The following is a 23,146-nucleotide window of genomic DNA, read 5'->3' as shown; positions in this document are numbered from 1 at the left end:
CGACTCCTCCCCCAGTACCCCCAGCCCGGCCAGAACGGCCCCCGGGACAGAGCGACGCGGAACCCCGGGCGCCTGGGTCCCCAGCATGATCCTCGGTGAGTGGGCTCTGCGACTCCAGTCTCCCGGCTCCTGGGTCCCTCTCAGTGGGTCACCCCCCTCCACCTCCCGGCACCGCGGTGACTGCGGCCGCCAGTCAGCGACCGGCTCCCCCTCCCCCTTCATCTGGCTCCACATCTGGGGTCCCTTCCTCCCCTCGCTAAGCTGCCGCTTCTCCCGGTGGTCTAAAGAGCGGCAAGGTGGGGGAGGCCGAACGGAGTGAGACCCCCGCCCCATAATGAGAACATTGCGTATTCATGAGGCTCATGAATATTATATGACATTCTACGAGAGGCTGGGGGAGGGGGCTGGTCCTGGCCTGGTGGAGTTGGGGGAAAGGTTCGGACCCGTCCCCTTCAGCGCTTCCCCCTACCCTTTGCTTTGACACTCCGACATCCTTCTGGGCCCAGGATAAGAGGGAAAGGAGGAAGTGGGGGGCGGGGGGAGAAGATGGTGGGTGTAGCTTCGAGGTGAGTGTGGTGGGAGGTGGGAACCTGAGGGCTGAAGATAAGGGGGCTGGGGAGAAGAGAGGGTGGGAAACTGTCCATCCCAGGGCTCCTGCGGCTTAGATCCTGTCTCCGCAGCCATCCTGCCCCAACACGCCGGGACCTGCCCCTCTCTCTCCCTGCTCTGGCTGCCTGGGCCCTTCCTTCCCGTCTTCCTTCTTCCCCTCCACCCCTGCCTTGGGCCGGGGGCACCAGGAGAGGGAGGGGTGATGGGGAAAGTAAGACTGGGGGAGGGGAACTCCCGCTGGGCTCTGACAGCCCGTCAGCCACAGCCACCCCATCCTCATGACCTACATCGGGAAGGGAGCCCCAGGGATGGGGGAGGAGAGGGCCTAGCTGTGCTCTGGACTCCGCATCACCTCCAGCTCCAGGCCCCTGCCCTGGGCCCTGCCTCCACAGTAGTGCACAGACCTACTCTGACCTCTGCCCTCCACCCTGGCTAGGCCGGTTCCTGTGCCCTGTTTGTAGTGGGAGCCCCCCACCAAGCCCAGACACCTGTGGTCTCCCTCCCCACACTGGGGACACCTGGATCCATGCTGATGCCTAGAGGGCTTGACTGGCTCCTACTCTCATCCTTCTCCTGAGACCCTCTGCTATTTTTCTGCTTGTCTTTTCTTCTTTCAATTGACCTCCCCTTACTCTATTGACTTCACTAGCAGAGGCCCATCCGCCTTCCTTCTCTCCTCCTCCTGTGTGGCTGTCTCACCACTTCATGTCTCACTCCCCTCCACCTGGCACTCCATCCTATCTATCAAGTGAATGAGAGAAGCAAGGCATGAATGACTTCTTCCCTGCCTCTTCCCCAAGAGTATTCTAGTAGGGGAAGATATTCCACAGCCCTCTTTGAATACCACCCCCATCCTCTAGGGGGACACCCCCAACACACTTTAGACTCAGACCCCCTTTGCACAGGCTGCACGGTCCTCCACCCTGTGCCATCTCTGCACTCTGCCTTCAAGCTGTAATTAACTCCTTCCTTGTGCCAAGGCTACCAAGGGGTGAGAAGCGTGCCAGGACCCTCAAACCTCAGTCTTTTTTTAAATTTTTATTTTATTTTTATTTATTTATTTATTGGTGCAGAGGATAGATCCAGAGTCTTATGTATGCATACATAAACACAAGCTCTACCACTGGGCTACCCCCAGCCCCTGCCTTAGCCCTCTCTGAGGAAGGAGGTGGGTGGGGTAAGCTGCCAGGCTCAGGTCCCCCTCTCAGGCCCACACTAAGGTATTCAGCTCTAAATGCCTCATTTAGAATGAACCACGGAGTCCATGTGCTAGGTGGCCCTGGAGGGACCCTAAGATGTCCCCACCCAGCCTGCTCAAGATCTAGAGTTGGAGTCCCAGGTTTAAGGTGGTTCTGGGCTCAGCTTCCTAGTTCCAAGCCTTTCTGCATCATCCTTTCCAATGGAGTCCCTGGTGCAGTGAATGGCAGGACTTAGGAGGAGGCCTCGTCCAGTCAAATTTCCCAGAGGTCTGCTTCCCTGCTCTTCCCTTCCCAATCTCCTCCTCCCTTTAAGCCCTGCTCCTGCCCACACCCACCCTGGGGTTATTAGGGATGATGTTTTGAGTAGTTGTTCATAATCATCCCCTTGTCTCTTTCATCTTTGACTTCAAAGCCTTTCCAGCTCTCAACCTGCCTCCTGCCAGGATGGGGCAGAAGGGGACAGATACATTGGACTTGGTCAAGAAGATAAGACCCAGGAGCTCAAGGATTTCCACCCACTCCCCACCCTGGTTTAGGCATTTCTGGGGAAGGAAGAGAGGCCAAAAGGCCTAAAAGGAAACGGAGATGGAGAGATGATATCTCAATTCCTCCCTTTGGCCACAAAATCTAATTCCCATTCTAACCCAGCGCTGACCCTGTGAATTTTGCCACCTTGAGCCCTAACCACTTGCAACCTTAACCCCAGTGCCTCTCTCTGAGCTTAGTCTCACCTGGCCTACCCTTCAGACCAGCAGCACTACTCCCAGCCCTGCCCAGCACCTCTCCTAGCTCCTGTGCCTACTCAGGCTTTGCCACACCCTGAGCCAGCTCACAGCAGGCGCTCCCATTCTTTCCACCAGGGCCTGAGGCCGGGGCTCCACCTGAAAGCCAAAGAGCTAGGCCTCCCAACTTGGCCAGAACTTCTGGGGAAGAGAAGGAGGAAGAGACCAGGCCTGAGTGGGATGGAGGAGCCAGATGCAGCTTGGTGATGGGTTAGTGTTGGCAGGGAATCCAGAGTAAGATCAAAGTGCCCGTGGCTAAGCAGGGTATGGAAATGGGCAGATGTCCACTATCCGAGGAGCTGTGAGCTGGCCCCTCTAAAATGCACTGGGAACTGTCTTTAATAAAGCATGTAGCAATTCCCCATGGAGCTGGGTGGGGTTCCGTCTGCGGGAGGTAATTACTCTAATGAGCTGCTCTCTGGAGGAGCCTGCCCCAGCCAGGCCCCAGCTCCTCCCTGCCCTGCCTAACATGGGTGCTTCACTTGCACACACTCCAATTTACTCTCCTTCTCTCCTCCAAACCTGCCTGAAGCCCTCACCCAGCCCAATGACAAAAGCCCAAATTTTTTACCTCAGTTCCTGATCACCTGGCCCTTCCTATAGTCTTGTCTTTTCCCCTTTCCTTCCCCCAGAAAAAATGTAGTGCTTAAAAGCTCTGCCTCTGGAGCCAGGAGTGTTCAAATGCCCTAATAGCTGTGTGACCTTGGTCAGATAACTCCCTCTCTGAGCCAGCTGTCATCATCTATAAGATGAGAATTCATTTATTCAGCAAACATTTATTGAGCTCTCATTGTGGCACGCCAGCACTTGACATGGATTTGTTCAATCCTCTCATCAGCTCTGTGAGGCAGGTACTGTTCTCATTTCACAGATGAGAAATGAGACTGAAAGAGCCAGAGAAACCAGCTAGCCACCCAACTAGTGCACAGGGATCATGCACTGGAAGACCATGTATATAAAGTGCCCGGCATATAGTAAGCCCTCAAAAAGTGGCACCTATTGTTTTCTCAGAAAATGGGGAGGAGGGAGCCAGGTGTGGTGAGGCACACCTGTAATCTCAGTGACTTGGGAGGCTGAGGCAGTAGGATTGCAGATTCAAAGCCTGCCTCAGCAACTTTAGCAAGGCCCTAAGCAATTAGCAAGACCCTGTCTCAAAATAATTTGAAAAACAGGCTGGGGATGTGGCCCAGTGCTAAAGCACCTCTGGGTTCAATGCCTAGTACAAGAAAAAGGAGGGGGAGGGAAGAGCCTGAGGCTTGAGCTACATGAAACCAAGAAGTCTGTTTCTGCCCACCGAACCCATAAGCTGCCATCTGCCCCTCTCCACACCTCAGATTTCAGAGTGGAGCGGGAGGACACAGGAATCTGGAAAGGAGAAAATGAATCTCTAGTTGTCCACTCTAGTCCTTCCCTTACTCCACTCTTATTTCACCCCTCTCTCACATTCCCCCCACCCCAAGGTTCACACCAGTGGAAAAGATGAGCTACTGGCCACAGGGAACTGAGTGGCTGTACCTGTTTTGTTTTATCCCCTCTGGAGTTGAAATGAGGACTCCAACCCCAGGAAATGCATGGAACTTGCTCTCCCCATCCTATCCTTCAACCAGATGGAAGCCTGTGCTCACATCTCTGCTTCAGAGTTAAATTAGAGCCCTTTGGGAGTGATGCAGCAGAGAAAGAACTTGCTATAGAGCGCGACAGATCTCGATTTGAATCTCAGCCCTGGTACTTACAGGCTGTGTGACATCAGCCAAGTTTTTTAACTACTCTCAGTCCTGGTTTCCTCACATGTCAAGTGGAAAAAAATATTATCAGCTCCTTCATAGAATCCTTGCCACCTCATAGCCTGGGTCACCTCCGAGATTAAATGTGATAATACTCAGAATTCATTGCCTGGCACATAGTGGCTCCTCGATTTTTTTTTCCTGCGGCTTTTTCTGGAACTCAGCTCTATCCTCTAAGATGGGTGTGAGGAGTGGGAGGTTAGAGGGTGGAGAGCCACTCTGCAGTCCCTGGTGCTCCAGCAGGTCAAGTGCCAGCCCCAAACCAGCTGCTGGGGTGGGGGCGGGATGCTGGGGACTCTGGGAGCACTCAGGTTTCTGTCACCATTCCTGAGGCTCGTTAAGGCTGCCCTGGCCTTGGGTGCCAGGCAGAGAAGCGGGTGGGGCCTAGGGGGAGAGGCCATGAGGGGACAGATCGGGAAGGGGAGATGGCCAAGCTGTTAGTCTCTCTGTTCACTCTCTTCTCTTTATCTTTCTCCCGCTCTTGGTCCTCCGCCTTTTGGCCCTCCCACCCTAACCTCCAGCTCTGCGCCCGCTTCTCAGCAGTGTCTGTTCTCTATTGCATCTCACTCTCTTCCATCTCCATGGTTCTCGACCCTCTTCTCTCGCAGTGTCTCTGTCCTCTTCCTCAGTTACTTATTCCTGCTCTGCCACGCTACCATTTCCTCTCACTTGCTGTCTGTCTTTGCCCACCCCATCCCAACCCTGAAGGTGTCAGAGGAGGAAATGGACACAAGACATACAGACCCCCAGCAGCTTAAGGGCCAAAGCCAAGCATCCTAGTCTCTCCTCCAGGCCCTAGAATTTGTGAGCCCAAACTCCCAGCAGTCTTGAGCCTTCCCTGCCTGAGGCACCCTGGTCACCCAGTCCTGGCACTGGGTAGAAGAGAGAGACCCCCTCCAGACCTTTCTGGACCAGCTCCCTGCCCCCAGCTGTGCCTGAGCCCTCCCCACCCCCTCTCTCTCGCCTCAGATTCCCCTAATCCCTGCTCCCCCGCCCTCCCCTCTGCCCCACTTTTCCAGGACTCTGATTGGCTGATTCTACTGACTGGGCTGGGGGAGGGGGATGGCAAGGGAGGGGGCAGAGGGCAGAACCAAGGGAAGGGGACATTGTCAGGCCCAGGCCCCTGGGGGGCCAGGGCCAGGCCACTGCCTGGGGGCAGCGGGCACCAGAAACTGAAGGTATGAAAGAGGGAAGTCTCTATGGAGGGAATAGGAGAGGATCCTGGGGATCCCCTGCCCTAGGAAGGTCAAGGGAGGACGGGGCAAGGCAAGCAGGGCTTTGTTCCTGGGAACCCCTGTTGCTGGCAGGGGGTGCCTGGACTAGTGGAGGGCAGCCAGAGCTCCGCAGCTGGGGGACTGTGGGGTTGCAGAAGGCAGCTGGGCCAGAGGAAACTCAGAGGGTCTGGGTGCCCCTGCGCTCAGGGCTCCCTTTGGAAGCTGGTAGAGTTCCTCCTATGTCTTAGTGGGGAGAAGAAGGTTTCAGGGGAGGGCAGTTGGAGAGCAGGCCTGCACTTTCATTTCCCCTTGGGGTCAGAGGCCGGGTGGTGGCTGTTCCTGCAGAGCTGGAGCGGAGCACTCCTGGTGAGACAAAGGGTCTGGGAGGACTAAGGAGGGTTGGAGAGGGGCCTCAGAGGGTGGCCCAGGCCATCCATTTCCCAGAGCATTTGCCACCCACTGGCTACCTGCCTCCAGAGAGGTGAGCAGTTAATTAAGGGTCATGATTGGAACAAAATCATAACTCCAGGGAACCTGAAAGATTCTGCAGCCCCTGCCCCAGATCTTGGCTTCATGGTCCCCTTGGGCAGTGAGTGGCATGAATCACCCAGTTGACTCCGTCCTTCCTGGGATGATAACAAACCTTTGAATATCCAGGGAGAAGGCAGTGAATGCCAGGGAAGAAAGGAGTGGCCAGGGACTTGGGGCTCAGAGTCCCTGTGGGTCCAGCAGGCAGGCTGCAAAGAAGGTCTAGGCTTTCCTGGGTCTGTAAAATACCCACAGGTCTTTGGGGGAGGGAGGATAGAGAAGGGGGAAGCGAAAAACCACCCAGAAGGGAAGGCCCACAGTGGAGGACCTGCTCCAGTGCTCCGGAGCCAGCAGGGGAAGTGTGTCTACACTGCTCACACGTGTGCACGCACTAGGGGTCACACTTCTGAGTGAGGGGGGAGCAGCTAGGGAGTGGGACTGCCAGGCTTGGGCGGGGTTCCCAAGCTTCAATCTTCCTACCCTAACAGAATGTTTTCTCTGCCCTCCAGGCAGCCTGAGCCGGGCAGGGCCCCTCCCTCTGCTGCGGCAGCCCCCCATCATGCAGCCTCCACTGGACCTCAAACAGATTCTGCCCTTCCCTCTGGAGCCGGCTCCCACCCTGGGCCTCTTCAACTACAGCACTGTGAGTAGCAGCCGCCATCTTCCCCACCCTCCTTCCCCAGCCCCTGCCCTCTGCTTCTCCTGTATTTAATTCTTTCTCTCTTCTTATAACTTAATCTTCCTCACTTCTAGTCAATTACAAGTATTGTCAGCTCTCTGGTATAGTATTAACCACAATAATAATAGTTAATATTTACTGAGATCTTGCTATCGACCAACACATGGAGTGCTTTGTTTGAATGATCTTAGTCCTCAGTGTTCGGCAGACCATCCAGAGAAGTAATGAGACCCAAGTTGTGGTAGTGACAGTGAGGAGGTGGCAGGGTGTACATGCTGGATCCAGAAGGAGGGGATAAGCAGGAAGACACGCATGCCTGCTTAAGTTCTAGCTCTCTAGAGCCCTAGCTGGGTAGGTAGGATCAGTAGGTAGGGCTTGGATGGTTGGTGAAGTTGTCTGTTTACTACAACATGAAATAGGGAGCCACTGTCCATTCTTGAGCAGGAGAATGATTTGCTAAGAGCAGCCGTGGAGGAGGAAGGTGACTGGGCTAGTCAGAAGTGGGGCTAGAAGGGAGCAAAGACTGGAGGAGGGTGGCCCTCAGGAGTGTGCCCCAGCAATGTGGGCCTGGAGGGAAGTCAGTCTGGGCCAGTGGCAGCAGCAGGGTGAGGAAGAGGAAGGGGGAAGGGTGAGGTGTTTCCAAGGACATACTGACAGGCCTGGTAACCAACTGGTGTTCAGGGGTGGGGGAGAAGAGAAAGGATGAGTCAAGGATGACTCCAAGGTCCAGGCCTAAGTGACTGGGAGGAAGAAGTTACAGGACACAGGCAGGGTTGGAGGAGGAGGCTGTCTGGGTGGAGAGTGCTGAACTCTTTGGGACACGCTGAGAGAGATCCCAGAGAACGCTGAACGAAAAAGGTCCAAGAGTTGGGTGTGGTTCTGGGTGCCTATAATCTCAGCAACTCCGGAGGCTGAGGCAGGAGGATTGCAAGTGTGAACTGCAGCCTCTGCAATAGTCAACTAGAACTTGAGGCCTGGAGAGAGGGCTGAAGCTAAAGGTTGGGGGGAATCAGCCTTACTCAACCCAGATCATTCACCCTGAAAGCACACTTGGCCACAAACACATACTGGCTGGAGGATGCAGGATTTCTTTATCCAACTCCTTTTCATCTTCACAACCACCCCACAAGGTAGACATTAATATTCCTGTTTGACAAATGGGACAACAAAAATTGAGGTTCTGCAGAGTTTAGTAATTTTTTTTCCTGTATTGGAGATTGAACCCCAGGGGCGCTTAGCCACTGAACCATATCCCCAGCCTTTTTTTTTTTTTTTTTTTTTCTTTTTTTGAGTCTGGGTCTTGCTAAGTTTCTGAGGCTGGCTTTGAACTTGGGATCCTCCTGCGTCAGCTTTCCAAATTGCTGAGATTACAGACATGCACCACATCCAGCAAGGGTTCAGTAATTTATATAAGTTGACACAATAATATGTGTCCAAGATATAATTTGAATCCATAACATCTGACTCCAAATAGAATTGTCATTACTCCATAGCCACTCTCCAAAAACTCCAAAAGAACCCAACCCAACATTCAATTGCATTTTAATGTCTACAAGTGCTTTTCATAGCTTTTTTTTAGTATAATTTATTTATTTATTTATTATTAGTTGCTCGTGACAATACAACGATCTTGATATATCATACATTTGATTGCTTTTCATATCTTAACCTTTAACCTTTATAGTACCCTTTGGGGCGGCTATTGTTATTATTCTTATTTTACAAGAGAAAATTGAGTATTGACTATAAGCAGTTCTATGTACAATGCAGACAGGAGAGGTAAATATGAGACAGTCCTCTCTTAAAGGACCTTATATTCAGAAGAAAAAAGATATGTACACAGTAGAACAGAGGGAAGATTATGAATATTGTCACAGAAACACTAACAAAAATTCAATTTAACCAAAGAAAAAAATTTTGAGCATATATCATGTGCTGGGCACTGTGCCTGGTGTGAGGGATACAGGACTCAGTCCTCCCCCTTAGGGACCTCACAGTTTAGTAGGAATAATAACAAGTTAACAGTTACCCTGTGGTGTTGAGGAGCTGTGTCAGAGGCTTTTAGCTTGCATGGGAGTCCAAGGCAGTGTCAAACAAGACTTGCTGGATATGGAAGTACCTAAGGGACCAACCAAAGTTAAGCAGGAAAAAGGAGAGCAGAGGAGAAGAGGCTTAACCTAGATGGAGTGGGTAACATGACTTAGGTTTGTTTTGTTTTGTTTTGGTACCAGTGATTGAAAACAGGGGCACTCAACCCCTGAGCTATATTCCCAGCCCTACTTGTATTTTATTTAGAGACAGGGTCTCACTGAGTTGCTTAGTGCCTCCCTTTTGCTGAGGCTGGCTTTGAACTCTCGATCCTCCTTCCTCAGCCTCCCAAGCCACTGGGATTACAGGCGTGCGCCACTGTGCCCAGCCCATAATTTAGGTTTTGAAGAATTAGTAGTAGGATTTTAAAAGTGGCCTTAGACAATGTTCCAGATTGAAGCAAATCACGTGAACAAGGACTGGAAAAGAACCCTTAAGAAAATGCCATTTGTTGAGTATAACTGGATCAGAAGGTGTGGGGGATACTTCCCCCTATCTGAATACCTGACATATATTTACCCTCATGTCTCAGCAGCCCATTACTGTCTCCATTTTTAAAATTTATTTGCTTTTTCATGTTGTTTTGAGACCAGGGTCTCACTGATCTTCCCAGGATGGGCTTGAATTCAAGATCCTTCTGCCTCAGTCTCCCACATAGTTGGGATTATAGGAGTGCCATATCCCTATTTTATCGGTAAGAAAATATAGACTCAGAGGGTTACGTGATTTGTCTAAGGTTGCAAAGCTATCTAATTCTGGGCCTGGGGTTGTGCCTCAGAGGTAGAGTGCTTGCCTAGCATGCATGAGGCACTGGGTTCAATCCTCACCACCATATAAAAATAAAATAAGGGACTGTGTCTACCCACAATTACAAAATAAATGTTTAAAAAAAAAAGAGCTCTCTGTTTAAAAATAAATAAATAAATAGCCCAGGTTTCTGAGTTCCACAGGGTTCCTCTCTCTACTGCTTCTAGTGGAGCTGTTTAAAGCCACGAGCGCCTGGTGTGGAGCTGCACACCTGTCATCCCAGCAACTCTGGAGACTGAGGCAGGTTCAAGGCCAGCCTGAGCAACTTAATGACACTTTCAGCAACTTACTGAGACCCTGTCTCAAAATTAAGAAATAAAAAGGGCTGGGAACCCCAGATTCAATCCCTAGTACCAAAAACAAAAAAAGAAAAAGAAAAAAAAGAAGAAGTCATGGGATCTGGAAGTGTAGCTCAGCAAGGGAGTGTAGCTCAATGGAGAGCACTTGCCTAGCATGCATGAGGCCCTGGATTCAATTCCCATCACCAGTAATAAATAAATAGGTATATAGATAGATAGGTAGATAGAGAATTAAGGGCATGAGCAAAAATAGGCTTGAGAGTGCAGCAGGGTGTTGAACATCACCATCTTTGGCACATGAGGGTCAGGATGTGAATTGATGTTCCACTGTACTGGCTGTGTGCCCTTAGGCCAGACATTTAACCACCTTGAAACTCAATTTTATCATCCAGAGAATGGGATGGTAATAGTACTAATTCACAAAGTTGTAACAATTGTATTATATAATCATAATGCCTAGCACAAACTAAGTGCTCAATCAGTATCAGCTGCTATGATTATTACGTTATTGCTATTATTTTGATTTAAGGGAAGAGCAGAAAGAGAAAGGTAGGATGGTCAGGGACTCAGTCTTGAGGAATAAGCAGAATTAGGCAGTGGGAACCTGAGGAGGCTCAGTAAAGGAAACAGAGGAGCCACTGGAGGGGGCGGGGGAGGAAATATGTTCCTGTAGAGTTGGAAAAGCCAAGGGAGAGAGTGTGTCGGGCTGCACCAATAGTGTCAAATTCTGCAGGGGAATGAGGACTGCAGAAAAGCTGCAGACAGGCCTTTGGAAGTACTGTGCAGCAGTTAAGTACATGGCTTGGGAGTCAAGCTGCCCAGGTTTAAATTCAAATCCCAGTTCAGCCACTTACTAGCTTATGACCTTGGGCAAATTATTTAACCTCTCTAAACCTCAGTTCCTTCGTCTATAAAATGAAGATAATAATAGTACTTACTTCAGATAGTGGTTGTGATGATTAAATTAGATAATCCATGCAAAGAGTTCAGTACAGAGCAGCCACATTCCAAGGGCTCAATCAACATTAGGTGCTGCTGGAGATGATATTATTGCTCATGGCACCTCTGGCGGTCTGTGGACTGGTACCTCCAGCTCTCTTTCCTACTAGGCAGTTCCTACCCATCAGACCCTCCTTGCATTACTGTCTCCCCTTTCTCCTCCCAGGTACTCCACTGCTTCCCTCTGCCCTTGGACGTCCCTCACTATCTCCCAAAGGCAACCCCTCACTAGATCCAGATCCCTGGTTCCGTCATGTCTTTGCCTTAGGAGATTTGTGAGGGGATGAGACCCGGAGATGAGATAGTAGGATCCCAGGCCCTGTCCACAGAGAACGAGGTGTCCTGGGGAGTGGGCTGCTTTACCTTCCTGCCGCTCACGCCCCAGTACTGTCCCCACTCGACCGCCAGAGGGCAGTAAATGCACGAAGCGTGGTTTAAGCTTAGAGAACCTGGTGCGCTGGCCGGAGTCGGGCGAGGGGAGGGGGTGAGAAGAGGTTAGGGATGTGTTCCCTAGTCTGAGGTCGCTTCTGTCCAGAGAGCCAGCCCCCGCCCAGCTCCATCATTGGAAGGAATCGCTGAGAGAAGTGCCTGACACCTGGGTACCTGGACTCGATTTCCCACCCCTGCGGGGGAAGAGGCTTGTAAAAGGTGCAGCACAGGGACTGTGTGCAGAGGGAACTGGGAATGGGTCGTCTGCGGACTCGAAAGAAATGCTGTCAGCAGAGGAGCGAGGATCAGGGCAGAAGAGGTGAAAGAAAGGACAAATGTCCGAGCTAGACAGAGTCGACCATAGGATTGGTGGGAACATTGGACCCGAAAAGGAACACCAGTGGAGGCCCCTTAGGTCATCTGTTCCTTGCCTACGCCGCCGGGCCAAGTGGCCCCTCGCCCGGAGAGGGTCTTTCCGGGAAGCAGCGGCGGCACTTGAACATCCCCTCTAGTCTTTTCGGTCTAGCCCCCTCCACTCCTCTCCAGTTCCCTGTCCCCGCCCCCGCCCTCGGCCCCGCCTCTGGGGCGGGCTCCAGAGCCGGCCGGCGCCGCCTCCCAGACTCCCGACCCGCCCGGCCTCACAGCCCCGAGCCGCCCGGGCAACCAGCGCCGCGTCCCCGGCCTGCCCGGCCGGCCAGGCTCGGCCCCCCGCCCGGGTCCGCCACCCGGGCCATGGAGCCGCGGCCCCCAGGGTCCCGCAGGGTAAGCCACCCGGCCCCTCCTCTCTCTCGGGCTCCGCGCTGCCGCAGCGCCCCCCACCCCATCCCCGCCCGCCCCTGCGGGGCTGGCCACCTCTCCCTGCGCCCCGTCCGCGGGTTGTCCGGCCCATCCCCCACACCGGCGCGGCCCTAACCAGCCTCAGGATCCCGGCTGGTGTCCCCAGACTATGCCACCATACCGGATACCCTAACCTCTGGTCCCCAGGTCCTTGGAATCCCTCAGATCTTCAGACTTCCAGGCAGGTCCTACACCTACCCTCAAATTACCTCACTTTTCAGCTCCCTCTTCACCAGCCCTGGCCCAGCGCCCCTTCCCCACCAGCTTCCACCTGCTCTTTTTATCTTCCCCATGTCAATCCTTCCTGTTCCTCAGGTTTTCCCACCCTTGAGATTCCACTCCCTTTCCCTTGTGGTTTGTCACCTCTTTTTGAGGGGTGGGGAAGTGGGGTGGTCAAACAAGGGACAGCAGGTTCCAATACATAAAGGGGAATGGAAGGAAATATAATCAGAGCTTCCCCATCATGATCTAGTTTCCTCCCTTCTATCCCCATTGCCCTTCCTGATTCACTTTGCCCCAGCTTCAGAAAGCTGTTCCCCTTCACATCTGCTGTTGGAGGGCACATGGGCTGGGACTGTTTGGTGGACTTGTCCAGACAGCGTGTAGGCCAACATCCCATAGAAGAGGCTGTAGAGTGAGATGGTCTCTGGGAGATGCTGGCCTCCACTTCTCCCCAGGGATCCTTCATCTAGGTCACTGGGGCCTCCTGACCTTGGCCCAGAGCAGTACTTCAGTGGCTCACATTCCACCTGCACCAGGATTGGGCCCACAAGTCCTCACCTTCAACTTGGTGTCTCCTCTGTTCATGGAAGAAAAGGTGGGAAAGGCCTGCCTGACTCCAGTGCTACCCTCCATGCCCCCAGTTGGTGTTTCTGGACTTTAACCTGTAGAAAAGTCTGTGCAAGAGTCACTTTCTCACCCTGGAAGAGGGACCCAGGTGGGGCCAGGATTGTTAGGGGTGGAGGTTTGGATGATCAGTCCACATCTCATCCTCAGGGTCCTGGGTCCTTATCCCACATGGGAATAGGCTGGGGCAATGGGGTGGGGTAGAGACAGAACCAGGAGTCTCTGCCCTCCCCTCTGCATCCCATTCCTCTCTCCCTACTGTTTTCATTCTACTTAGGTTTCCTGGCCCAGATTGGGTTTCTGTCTGGGCTGAATTCCCATTCCCCACCCAGCATGTGAGGAAGCCCAGGGTTTAGGAGAACCCTGGGGCAGAGTTGGGGGGGGTCTCTAGATAGGAATGACTTAGACCTGGAGATTGGGAGCTGAGAGCAGCAGTCTGTCTCCCCTTTGTGATTAAAGCCAGTCTCCAACTTGGTCTGTCTTTCTTTCTGCCAAACACATCATATATTTACACAGATAAACACACAGCTGAAGATTACACAACCTGACCATTCGTGGTGTCAGCAAAGCCCCCAACACAGAACTGTTGATACATAAAAGATGTACACACAGTACATGACACTCATTCACACTCCACCCATGCACAGATTGATCACAGCCTGCCTCGCGCGTGCACGCACACACACACGCGCATGCACACACACACACACACATCCATTCCTCTCCTGTTTGACTTTTCCTTGAACATAACTGGGGCTTCCAGAAAGTTGATGGGAGATTATGAAAAGACAGCATTGAGAGAGGCTGCTTCCAGCCCAGGGTCAGTCAAGAGGTTGATGCTTGTCAGACACTTATCTGAATCCAGTCCTGTGCTTGCATCCACCACTGCCAAAATGAGGCAGAGTAGGTGAGGCTGCCGCTCATTTCACAAGGGATGCTGAAAGCCCCTTTCCTGATATTAACCCCAACCAGCCGGTGAGACTCCTGCAGGGCAGGCAAGGAAGTCCAGACATCTGGGCTTCCAGACTTGCCCCTGCTTCATGATCCTTCTCTCACAGTGTCTCATTGGGAACCCTAAAACCTGGGCACCAGCAGAGATTCAACCAAGGAACTAAGGATCCCCAATTCCCCAGCAATGTGTCTTACTTACTTTCACCTGGAAGATAAGGTTTCACCCCTCATTTGGTCTGTTCTTATGAGAGGTCTTAGCCATCACCCAATCCTCCTCAGCCTCAACTGCATTCCAGTCAGTCTCCCTGGCCGCCTGTGGGCCAAGGGGAGGAGGGCTGTTCAGGAAGGCAGTTTTCATGCCTCTAGGCCCTGGCTTTATCTCCTGATAGTAAAAAGCCTCAGAGGAACTCTCATCCTCTTCCCTCCTCATGTGAACTCTTGGCAGGAGACTGCAAAGACATCTGCTGACCCAGGGTGGAGGCAGAGATGGCCCTAATCCTGCCCAGCCCACAGCCCTTCTCAGAAGCCCTGTGATCAGGGAAAGAAGATTCAGAAGATCACTGGGCTGCCTTAGGCTTGTCCACTGTCCAGGTCCCCCTCTTATTCCCCATTATTTGCTAGAGCCACCTATTCCCTTCTGATTTATTTATTTGTTTGTTTGGTTTTTGTACCAAGGATTGAACTCCCAGGGGTGCTTAACCACTGAGACCACCCCCTGACCCTTTTTTAAAAATATATATTTTATTTTGAGATAGGGTCTTGCTAAGTTGCTGAGGCTGGCTTTGAACTTGCAATTTCTCCTGCCTCAGCCTCCCAAGCCACTGGGATACAGGTGTATGCCATCATGCCTGGTTCTTCTGGTTCTTTTACTTTCTCTAGAAGGTGCTGCCTTTAAAAGGTCCAGAGAGCCAGGCACAGTGGCACACACCTGTATTCGTGGCAGGTCCAGAGGCTGAGGCAGGAGGATCATGAGTTCAAAGCCAGCCTCAGCAACTTAGCAAGGTCCTAAGCAATGCAGCAAGACCCTGTCTTTAAATTAAAAAAAAAAAAAAATAGATAAAAGGTCAAAGGGCTGGGGGTGTGACTCAGTGACTAAATACCCCTAGGTTCAACCCCGATACCAAAAAAATAAAACAAAAAGTCCAGAGAAAAAGTGTTAAGGGCAAACTGGGTCCCAGAAATGGGAAGAGAGGAATACCTGTCTCCTGGAACCAGAGGCTGGGCTTGACAGAAAGTCTTACACCAGAAGGGGACCAAAAGGGTTCAAAAGCTTCAGTGGAAGGCCCAAAGGTCTAGGGTTCCTTGGTCCCTCATGTCAGCAAGCCTCTGGCAGATTCGCTAGCTATAGGAGACAGGTCAAGATGACAGAATTGGACCTTCATGGTATGATGAACCAAGGCAAGAATCCAGGATCAAGTTCCAGCTCAGATATTAACTCATGATGTGACCTTGGGCAAACCACTTCTACTTTTTTGTGAAATAGAAGCATTGGTCCAATGCCTCGATCAGGTCCCTTCCAGTGCTATGAAGATTGGGCTAGAGGAATCAGGGAACTGAGCTTAGAGTCTGAAAAAGCTCTGAGACCTTGGTTTAACCCAGCAGCTGCCAGTTGGGGGAGGATGGACTTATGCTGGGTTCCTGGCTCACCCTAGCCTGCCTCCACAGATGGACCCTGTGCAGAAGGCTGTGCTCTCCCACACTTTTGGGGGACCCTTGCTCAAGACCAAGCGGCCCGTCATTTCCTGTAATGTCTGTCAAATCCGCTTCAATTCTCAGGTAAGAAGCCCAGCTGCTTGTCCCACCCTTGGTGGGGGAGGGGGCAGCCAGGGGACCTTGAGGGAGGGTAGAGACTGGGAACTCTGGGTGAGGGGCAAAGATTAAAGGGATGTTAGGGGAAGAACAGGGAGTGGGGACACTGTGGGAGAGGTGAGAGCTACTAGGAGGCATTTCAGGGAAATAAGAGGTCACTTATTTTGATATGAAGTAGACCCATCCTCTGAGGCTGACCCCTTCCTCCCTCCCTCAGGGACTGAGGTATTAGAACACAAGTATCTGGATGGGAGTGTGGCCTTTGGCCCTCTGGTTCTCGGGTGCAGGGCTGAGTTAGGTCATTGGTTCCCCTGCAGAGCCTGTGTCCTCTTTGGCCTCTGCTAGGCTCCTCCCTGGGCCCACTAACTTCCCTCTAACCCCTTGGTTTCCTCTTCTCTACACCCCATTTCTACCCTTCTCCCTCCAAATCACACACCAAGTCTGGCCCCTACACCCCTCCCATGGGACTTTCCCCATGGAGAGAAGCCACCCCAAACCCAAGTGTCCAGCCATCCAGATCTCCTCCCTCTGAGACTCACTGGGACTCCTTTTTGGGTCTAGAGGGAACTTCATGGTGTACATGTGCTGAGAGCTTTTGGAGAAAAACAGCAGGGCCTCATTCTGCTGAGTAGAGAAATAAAAGCATGTTCTATTTCTCTACCCAGTACACACACATACACATGCACAAACCCCATGCCATGGGCCTTGCACACCACCGCCCTCCCCCTGGGCTGCCAGTGTTCTTTCCTGCCTATCTACACCTTTTATTTCTACCCCTGTCTAAGTGACCTTGGGCCTCCAGGATTGTACATTCTTAGCAGGGGTACAAATGGGAGCAGAGGGTAGGGGCAGGCGGTGGGTAGGTGGAGCCAAGATCAACCCAGCATTAGGTCTCTGTTTAGCTTGGTCCCCAGGCATCCTTTCTACCAACCCTTTCTCTGCTCACTGGTGGAGGGAACAAGATTGGAGGGGTGGGGAGCCAATAGCAAATAGCTCTTCCCTCTCTTTGCCCTCCCTTTCCCTCCCCCATCCAGTGGCTCTGTTTTGACAGCTGTCTCTACTGCTGTCTTCTGTCTCCAGAGCTGGGCTTAAGGCCAGGGTCCTCTAGAGTGTCCGTAGAGGAGTCACGGAAAATGAGACCTAGGGGGAGTCATCAGGATAGAACCCAGGCATCAGAGCTCCTGCGACATCCAGTCTGAGAGTAAAAGCAGCAAGGGCAGAATCCTGGGGGCACAGGATGCAGGACATAGGCCTAGGGTCTAAGAGGATGCCAACTGACTTCATTTTAGGTCCCTCCCAGTTTAGAATTCTCCCACAGGTTTGTGGTCCCCTCCTCTCTATCCCAGGATTAGGTGGAGGGCCTCAGTCAGCAGTCAGGCCCTGGGTATGGTAGTGGGGTACAGTTCTGGGCTAAGAGTCCCAGAGACTCACACTTTAGGTGTTTGCCCAAGGTTCATGAACCAGCAGACTGATCAGCATGGGGCTGTACATCTCAGCATGCAGGGAGATTCATTGCAGCCCGCTGAAGCCACCTTAGGAGCTGAGGAGCCCTGTGGGGAGATCAGACGATGAAAATTGATCTCAGATTCCATTTTTTTCTTCCATCCCTAAAGAGTCAGGCTGAGGCACACTACAAGGGTAACCGCCACGCCCGAAGAGTCAAAGGCATCGAGGCTGCCAAGACCCGAGGCAGAGAGCCTGGCATCCGGGAACCTGGAGACCCAGCTCTACCAGGAAGCACCCCCCCAAATGGGGAAGGCATAGCCCCCCGCCCAGGTGTGTCTGAATCCCCCACATCCTTCAACTAATCTGTCTTCTCTGTTCTCTCCCCATTTCCAGAACTCTCCTCTGCTTCTCTCTCCCTCCCTCCCTCCCTCCCCACCCCCACTCCCACTCAAGGTGGGTCCTGGAGCCAAGCACAGTGATGTAAAATTTCCATCCTGTCACCCCCACCCCCTGCCCCAGCTCCTCTCAACAGAGTCCCCACTGTCTGTCCTCTCTGCTCAGTGACTCAGAGAGGGGCTAGGGTGAGGCCACCTGGCAAACCTCCCCAAGAAAAAGGGAACCATCCAATCCAGAGAGAGGCCCCTTCATGCTGGGTGAGGGAATCCGGGATGTCTGAGTACCTGCCCTGCTGGGACTCTCCTCAAAGAAGACTAAACCCGAGAAACCCAAGGAACTCCCTAGATGATCTCGGGTAGACCTTTGAACTTTTCTGGGCCAGTTTTCTTTTCTGGCGAATAAGAGAGTGAGACTTTTAAGATCTTTGAGGTCATTTCTAGGTTTACAAAAACCAGCTCCGAAGTTCTTTTTCCCTCATGGCCAGTGGCCATCCTCAACTTCAAAAGACTGGGAAGAGGGAATATAGAGACAGGAAGATATGAGCCACCCCATCCTAGGATTACCACATCCAGTGGCAGTCATGGCCAGCTCCAGAGAGACCTAACATCCCCCTTGTCCCCATTTCCTCCTATGCTGGCCTGCCCTTCCTGCCTCACTCTAAGAAGAATGAGAAACAAGCCTGTGCACCACCCACGCCCCCACTCTCACCACACACACACTGGGAACCATCCTCAGGCGTCCACAGATAGAAGGGCGGGCCTGAGTCCTAACTGTGCTCTGCCTGCTTCCTAGCCTGATCATGTTGGTTCAGTTTAACATCTCTGTAAAGTGCAGGGACATTGGTGGTAGTAGTGGTGGTAGGAGATAGTTAACATTTCTTTTCTTTTTTGTGTGTGGTACTGGGAATGGAGCCCTTTTTTGCTTTTTATTTTAAAACAGATTCTTGCTAAGATCCTGTGTGCCTCACTAAGTTGCAGAGGCTGGCCTTGAACTTTTGATTCTCCTGCCTAAGCCTCCTGAGTTGCTGGGATTACAGGCCGGCACCACCATATCTGACTAGTTAACATTTCTTGCATAGCACTGTTCTAGGTACCTGACACATATTACTTCATTTAGTTCCTATACTTTCTGAGGATACAGAGCAAGATAACTATGCCTGTCCTGCTTTCATAAACCATGAAGTCCTATCCAGAATGGGAGTGGATGTGCTGTCTGGATTGGGATGAAGGTGGAGGATGTCAGAAATGAGTAAGAGAAATAAGCGGAAGAATTATAGGATGGACAAACAAATGGACATCTGCAGGGGTCAGGAGTTCCCTTCCCAACAGCTCCCTACCCCCACTGCAGTCCTCCTCTTGACCCGGAAACTGGATCGTCTGTTGGAGCGAGAATGGGAGCGCTAGAGTTTCCCCTGTACAGAGGCCAGAACACAGTGCTGAGGCCTGGGGCCTGTGCATCTTTAATTGAGCCATGAATTATAGAGCAGCCTGCATCCCTGTTTCTTCCTCTCTGGTTCTGCTCTTTCTGTTTCCCTTTGCCATGCCTGCATCCTTCTCTCCTGGCCCTCCCTCGTCCTGGTTCTGCCCCTTCCAACAGCTAGAAGGCCACTGGGGGATGAATCCTTATTCTATGCCTCACCCTCTGGCTGGCAGACTTCCAGCTTTACCCTCAAGGTAGGCTGGTGGGGCCAGACCCCTCCCCCTAGCCATTCCTAGCTCATGGAGAATGAGCCAGGCACTGGAGTCTCACACCCAGCCTGTGGCAACTGAACCACATCTGGCTCTGACCCATGCATGACAACATGCATGTTGTCACAGGGTGGGGACTCCTGGGCCCTTGCCCTCCAGGAAATGGGGTTAGGTATCCACATGAAGAATGTTCTCCAGGAACTATCTGGGTGACCCATGTTTTACCCCAACAGTTTCCACGGAAAATGGACTGGGTCCAGCCCCAGGATCCCCAGAGAAACAGCCTGGCTCCCCATCCCCCCCAAGTGTTCCAGAAACTGGCAGGGGTGTAATCAAAGGTGAAGGCGGGGCTTCAGCCTCAGCTCCCCTGCCTGGGGGCAGCAAGGAAGAGGAGGAGAAAGCCAAACGGCTGCTCTACTGTGCTTTGTGCAAGGTGGCTGTGAACTCCCTGTCCCAGCTTGAGGCACATAACAAAGGTATGGACTGTCCCCAATCACATTCTCCAGTCCTCTGCCCGTCCTGCCTCCTAGATCCTGAGTCCCTGGCTTCCAACGTCCCCCGGAGCCTCCAAGACCTATGAGGCTGTCTCTTCCCCAGCCATCTCCCTCTGTCCTTAGCCCCCTGTTGCCTCAGCTCCCCCTCCACCTTACATTTTTCACTTGTGATTCTCCTCTGTCCCACCTTGGGTTTAGGAAGAACCCAAGGGGCTCAGAAAAACCCCACACTTGTAAATCCCTCCCAGTATTGTCACTGGGAATGTGGGTATTTAAGGTCTAGTAGGCCTGGAAATTGTTCCTCTACCCCTTACCTCCTGCCCTCTGCGGGATCCAGGTACTAAGCACAAGACAATTCTGGAGGCCCGAAGTGGGCTGGGGCCCATCAAAGCTTACCCTAGGCTGGGGCCTCCCACCCCCGGGGAACCAGAGGCTCCTGCCCAAGACCGAACCTTCCACTGTGAGATCTGCAATGTCAAGGTCAACTCGGAGGTCCAACTGAAACAGGTGAGTCTGAGGCCCTCCCCAGGAATTCTGGGAAGCTCCACCCGCTGAGTGGTCAGGAGAACAAAGAGCTTGCGTGAGGCCCCTTCTTCGGGCTCCTACCCCTGTGCTAAAAAAGGGAATGGACCCAGAAACTGGGCTATCAGCGAGGTGGCCCTGCCCCGTGGCGGTTGCTTTCTTCTGGGGGATCGCAACCCACCACCCAATCGCTTCCTCAGCACATCTCCAGCCGGCGGCACCGAGACGGCGTGGCCGGGAAGCCCAACCCACTACTGAGCCGTCACAAGAAACCGAGGGGCGCCGGGGAGCTGGCGGTGAGGCCAGGGCGCTGGGAAACTCGGCGGAGGGTTGGAAAGAGGGACGCGGGCGGGGCCCCAGGAGAGGTGGGGTTTACGGACCGCCGCCTGACCTCCCTGCGCTCTCTGGCTTCAGGGCACGCTGACTTTCTCCAAGGAGCTGCCCAAGTCCCTAGCCGGAGGCCTGCTCCCGAGCCCCCTGGCAGTGGCTGCGGTGATGGCAGCGGCAGCAGGCTCCCCGCTGTCCCTGCGTCCAGCTCCGGCTGCACCTCTTCTGCAGGGACCGCCGATCACCCACCCCCTGCTCCACCCGGCCCCGGGACCCATCCGAACTGCGCACGGACCCATCCTCTTCTCCCCCTACTGACCTCAACCCCTGTCCCCTCCCATTCAACCCCCCACCTCCAGCCGGGACCCAGGCCTCCGGGCTCCCAGCCCGCCCCTCCCGGCGCTCCCTGAATGATCTCTCCTTCCCCCCCACCCCGAGGTACGGGGTTCCAGGAAAGGGGAGGGTAGTGGGGGAGGGGGGCCTTCAGAAGGGGGGGCAACACCCCAGATCTCAGGGAACCCCGCCCCCTGCCCTTCCCTCTCCCCTAGAAAAGGGGGGGCCGTCTCACCCCGAGCCCCCTTGGAGACACCCCCCCTCCCAAAAGCCATGTCCATCCAGCCCTTCCCCCCCAAACCTAGCACAAAACGGGGTTCACAAGCCATGGTCGGGGCCCGAGGGGCAGAAATGGATTTCTTGGCAATAAGCGGACTCTGGGACTCCGGCCCCCTACCCCAAACTGAAGCGCTTCCGTGAACACGCCCGTCCTCCGCAGGGGGAGGGGGGCAAGCGGGATCCTGGGTCCCTCATAAGCACTTTGGTTTTACCGCCGGCAACCTCACTGTGCCCGCCCCGCACCATGCCCCAGCCCCAGGGCTAGCCGGGCCCAATGCAAGGGGCAGCACTTGGTGGCATCTCTGGCACTTGGGTGGGACCAAGGAGATGCCTCCATAGACCCTTCCCTAGCCTTCTTCCTCCCCAGTCCGGGTTCCATTCTTTTCACCAGCACCCATCGCCCAAGGGGTACCGAGGGGGGCAAGGGGTGTCCAGTCCAAGCCCACCCCCGCCTCGCCTTCCGCAAAACTGTGAGCAAAAAGCAATAGAAGCCTCGCCCCCGCCCCCTCCCTCTCCGCAGGATTTGCCGAGTCTGTAGCCTCCCCCATCCCAGCTCCAAGACCTCACGGCTGTCCCCTCCACTGCACAACTCGGGCGGGGGCGTGACACCCCCACCCCTCTGTGGTTTCTGTATTGTCAGCCCTTCCAGCCTCCAACCCGGGAGGGAGATGGCCACAACAGGCCTTCCCTCCCCATCAACTCCTTCTGCTTGACAATGTAGCAACCCTGGCCCTCCTCTTTTCCCTCTCCCTGACAATAAAGTCTGGATTCGTTCTGCCCTCCGCCCTCAAGACTCAGCCTCTGTCTTTGCCCAATAACTTGAGAGCACTTTGATCGGGAGATGTATCTGTAGGGTGAAGGAGACCCACACGCCGAAAGGGGGCCAGGAAGAGGAGGGGGATAGGAAAACGGAGTTGGGAGGAGGCAAGGTAGGAGACTTGTGCAAAGCTAGCGCAGTCTAGCTTTGCATCCCACCCCGCTAGTGTAAACTTAGTCCAGAGGAATCTTTAGTCCAGGTTTGGGATTGCAGCTCGGCTGTTTAGAATTTGCCACAAGTCCACTAGGCGGCGCCAGCGACAGGGAAAAGGAGTGTTCCCTAGGCTAAGCCGCTCCTTTGATAAGCTTTGCGATTCCAGGGAAATGGATTTAGACCTAGTCTCAAACAAAGGAAAGAATCCAGGCTTTTGTGAATCTGGTGGGAAACCCATGCCAGCAAGACAGGGCACGGAAAGAAGTGGGGAAGGGGCCTAGAGATCTGAGCTCTAGTTTTTGCTTGGCTCCATCCAGTGACCTCAGGCCAGTCTTAGCCTCTCTGGACCTCAGTTTCCCCATCTGCAAAATGAACCCTCTCGAATCTTTTAAAGGTTCATTGAGAGCTCATGTATGTCAAGACTATAACTCACTGAGACTGCCGTTTGCAGATATGCTAGAATCCCTTCTTGTCCCACCCCCGCTATGCAATCTGAAAGGGAGAATTTGGTCACCTCTCACAGTGGGGGAAAGGGTCTGCTCCTTAACCTCAGAATTCAGTTCCAGCACTTACTCCCAAGAACAGCAGCTAACCCTGTGGACCTCTCTTGTAGCCCTACTGGGTGGCAGAAAAGTCAAACCAAAAGGCGCAGAACAAAACCCAGCATCTTCAAGGGGCCCTCCTGACTTTGGTCATCTCTTCTCATTTCCCCTCCTCTACCCACTTCCTAGTCTTGCAAAGACAGGAGGGAAGGTGGGATGATGACTGTTAAAGAGGAAGAAGAGGGGAATAGGGGCCCTGGGTTTGTGAAATTGGGGGTGGGAGTTCACT

General features: G+C 53.3%; 1 protein-coding gene across 5 annotated transcripts; it reads left to right on the top strand.

The window, feature by feature from the left end:
* Positions 1–22,130, top strand: Znf385a (zinc finger protein 385A). Of its 5 annotated transcripts, none has more exons than XM_015493573.2 (8): positions 1–95; positions 6,626–6,759; positions 15,717–15,827; positions 17,474–17,636; positions 19,624–19,866; positions 20,222–20,391; positions 20,607–20,702; positions 20,821–22,130. In XM_015493573.2, exons 1-8 carry the CDS (start codon positions 86–88, stop codon positions 21,049–21,051), a joined length of 1,158 nt encoding a protein of 385 aa, XP_015349059.1. In that variant the 5' UTR covers positions 1–85; the 3' UTR covers positions 21,052–22,130. The 5 variants fall into 5 exon arrangements, with proteins under 5 accessions (XP_015349059.1, XP_048658807.1, XP_048658808.1 ...); XM_048802850.1 differs by lacking the exon at positions 1–95 and adding an exon at positions 5,444–5,552; XM_048802851.1 differs by lacking the exon at positions 1–95 and adding an exon at positions 5,739–5,954.
* The last annotated feature ends 1,016 nt before the right edge of the window (positions 22,131–23,146 follow it).

Source organism: Marmota marmota, unplaced genomic scaffold, assembly GCF_001458135.2.
Source record: "Marmota marmota marmota unplaced genomic scaffold, marMar, whole genome shotgun sequence".
NCBI lineage: Eukaryota > Metazoa > Chordata > Mammalia > Rodentia > Sciuridae > Marmota > Marmota marmota.
This window is presented reverse-complemented; position numbering and strand designations above follow the sequence as displayed.

Bases quoted from the DNA above. Each gene is read 5' to 3' on its own strand.
- Znf385a (XM_015493573.2), top strand. The intron at 6,760-15,716 runs GTGAGTAGCAGC...CTGCCTCCACAG, and splicing joins GCCTCTTCAACTACAGCACT to ATGGACCCTGTGCAGAAGGC. The intron at 19,867-20,221 runs GTATGGACTGTC...TGCGGGATCCAG, and splicing joins GCTTGAGGCACATAACAAAG to GTACTAAGCACAAGACAATT.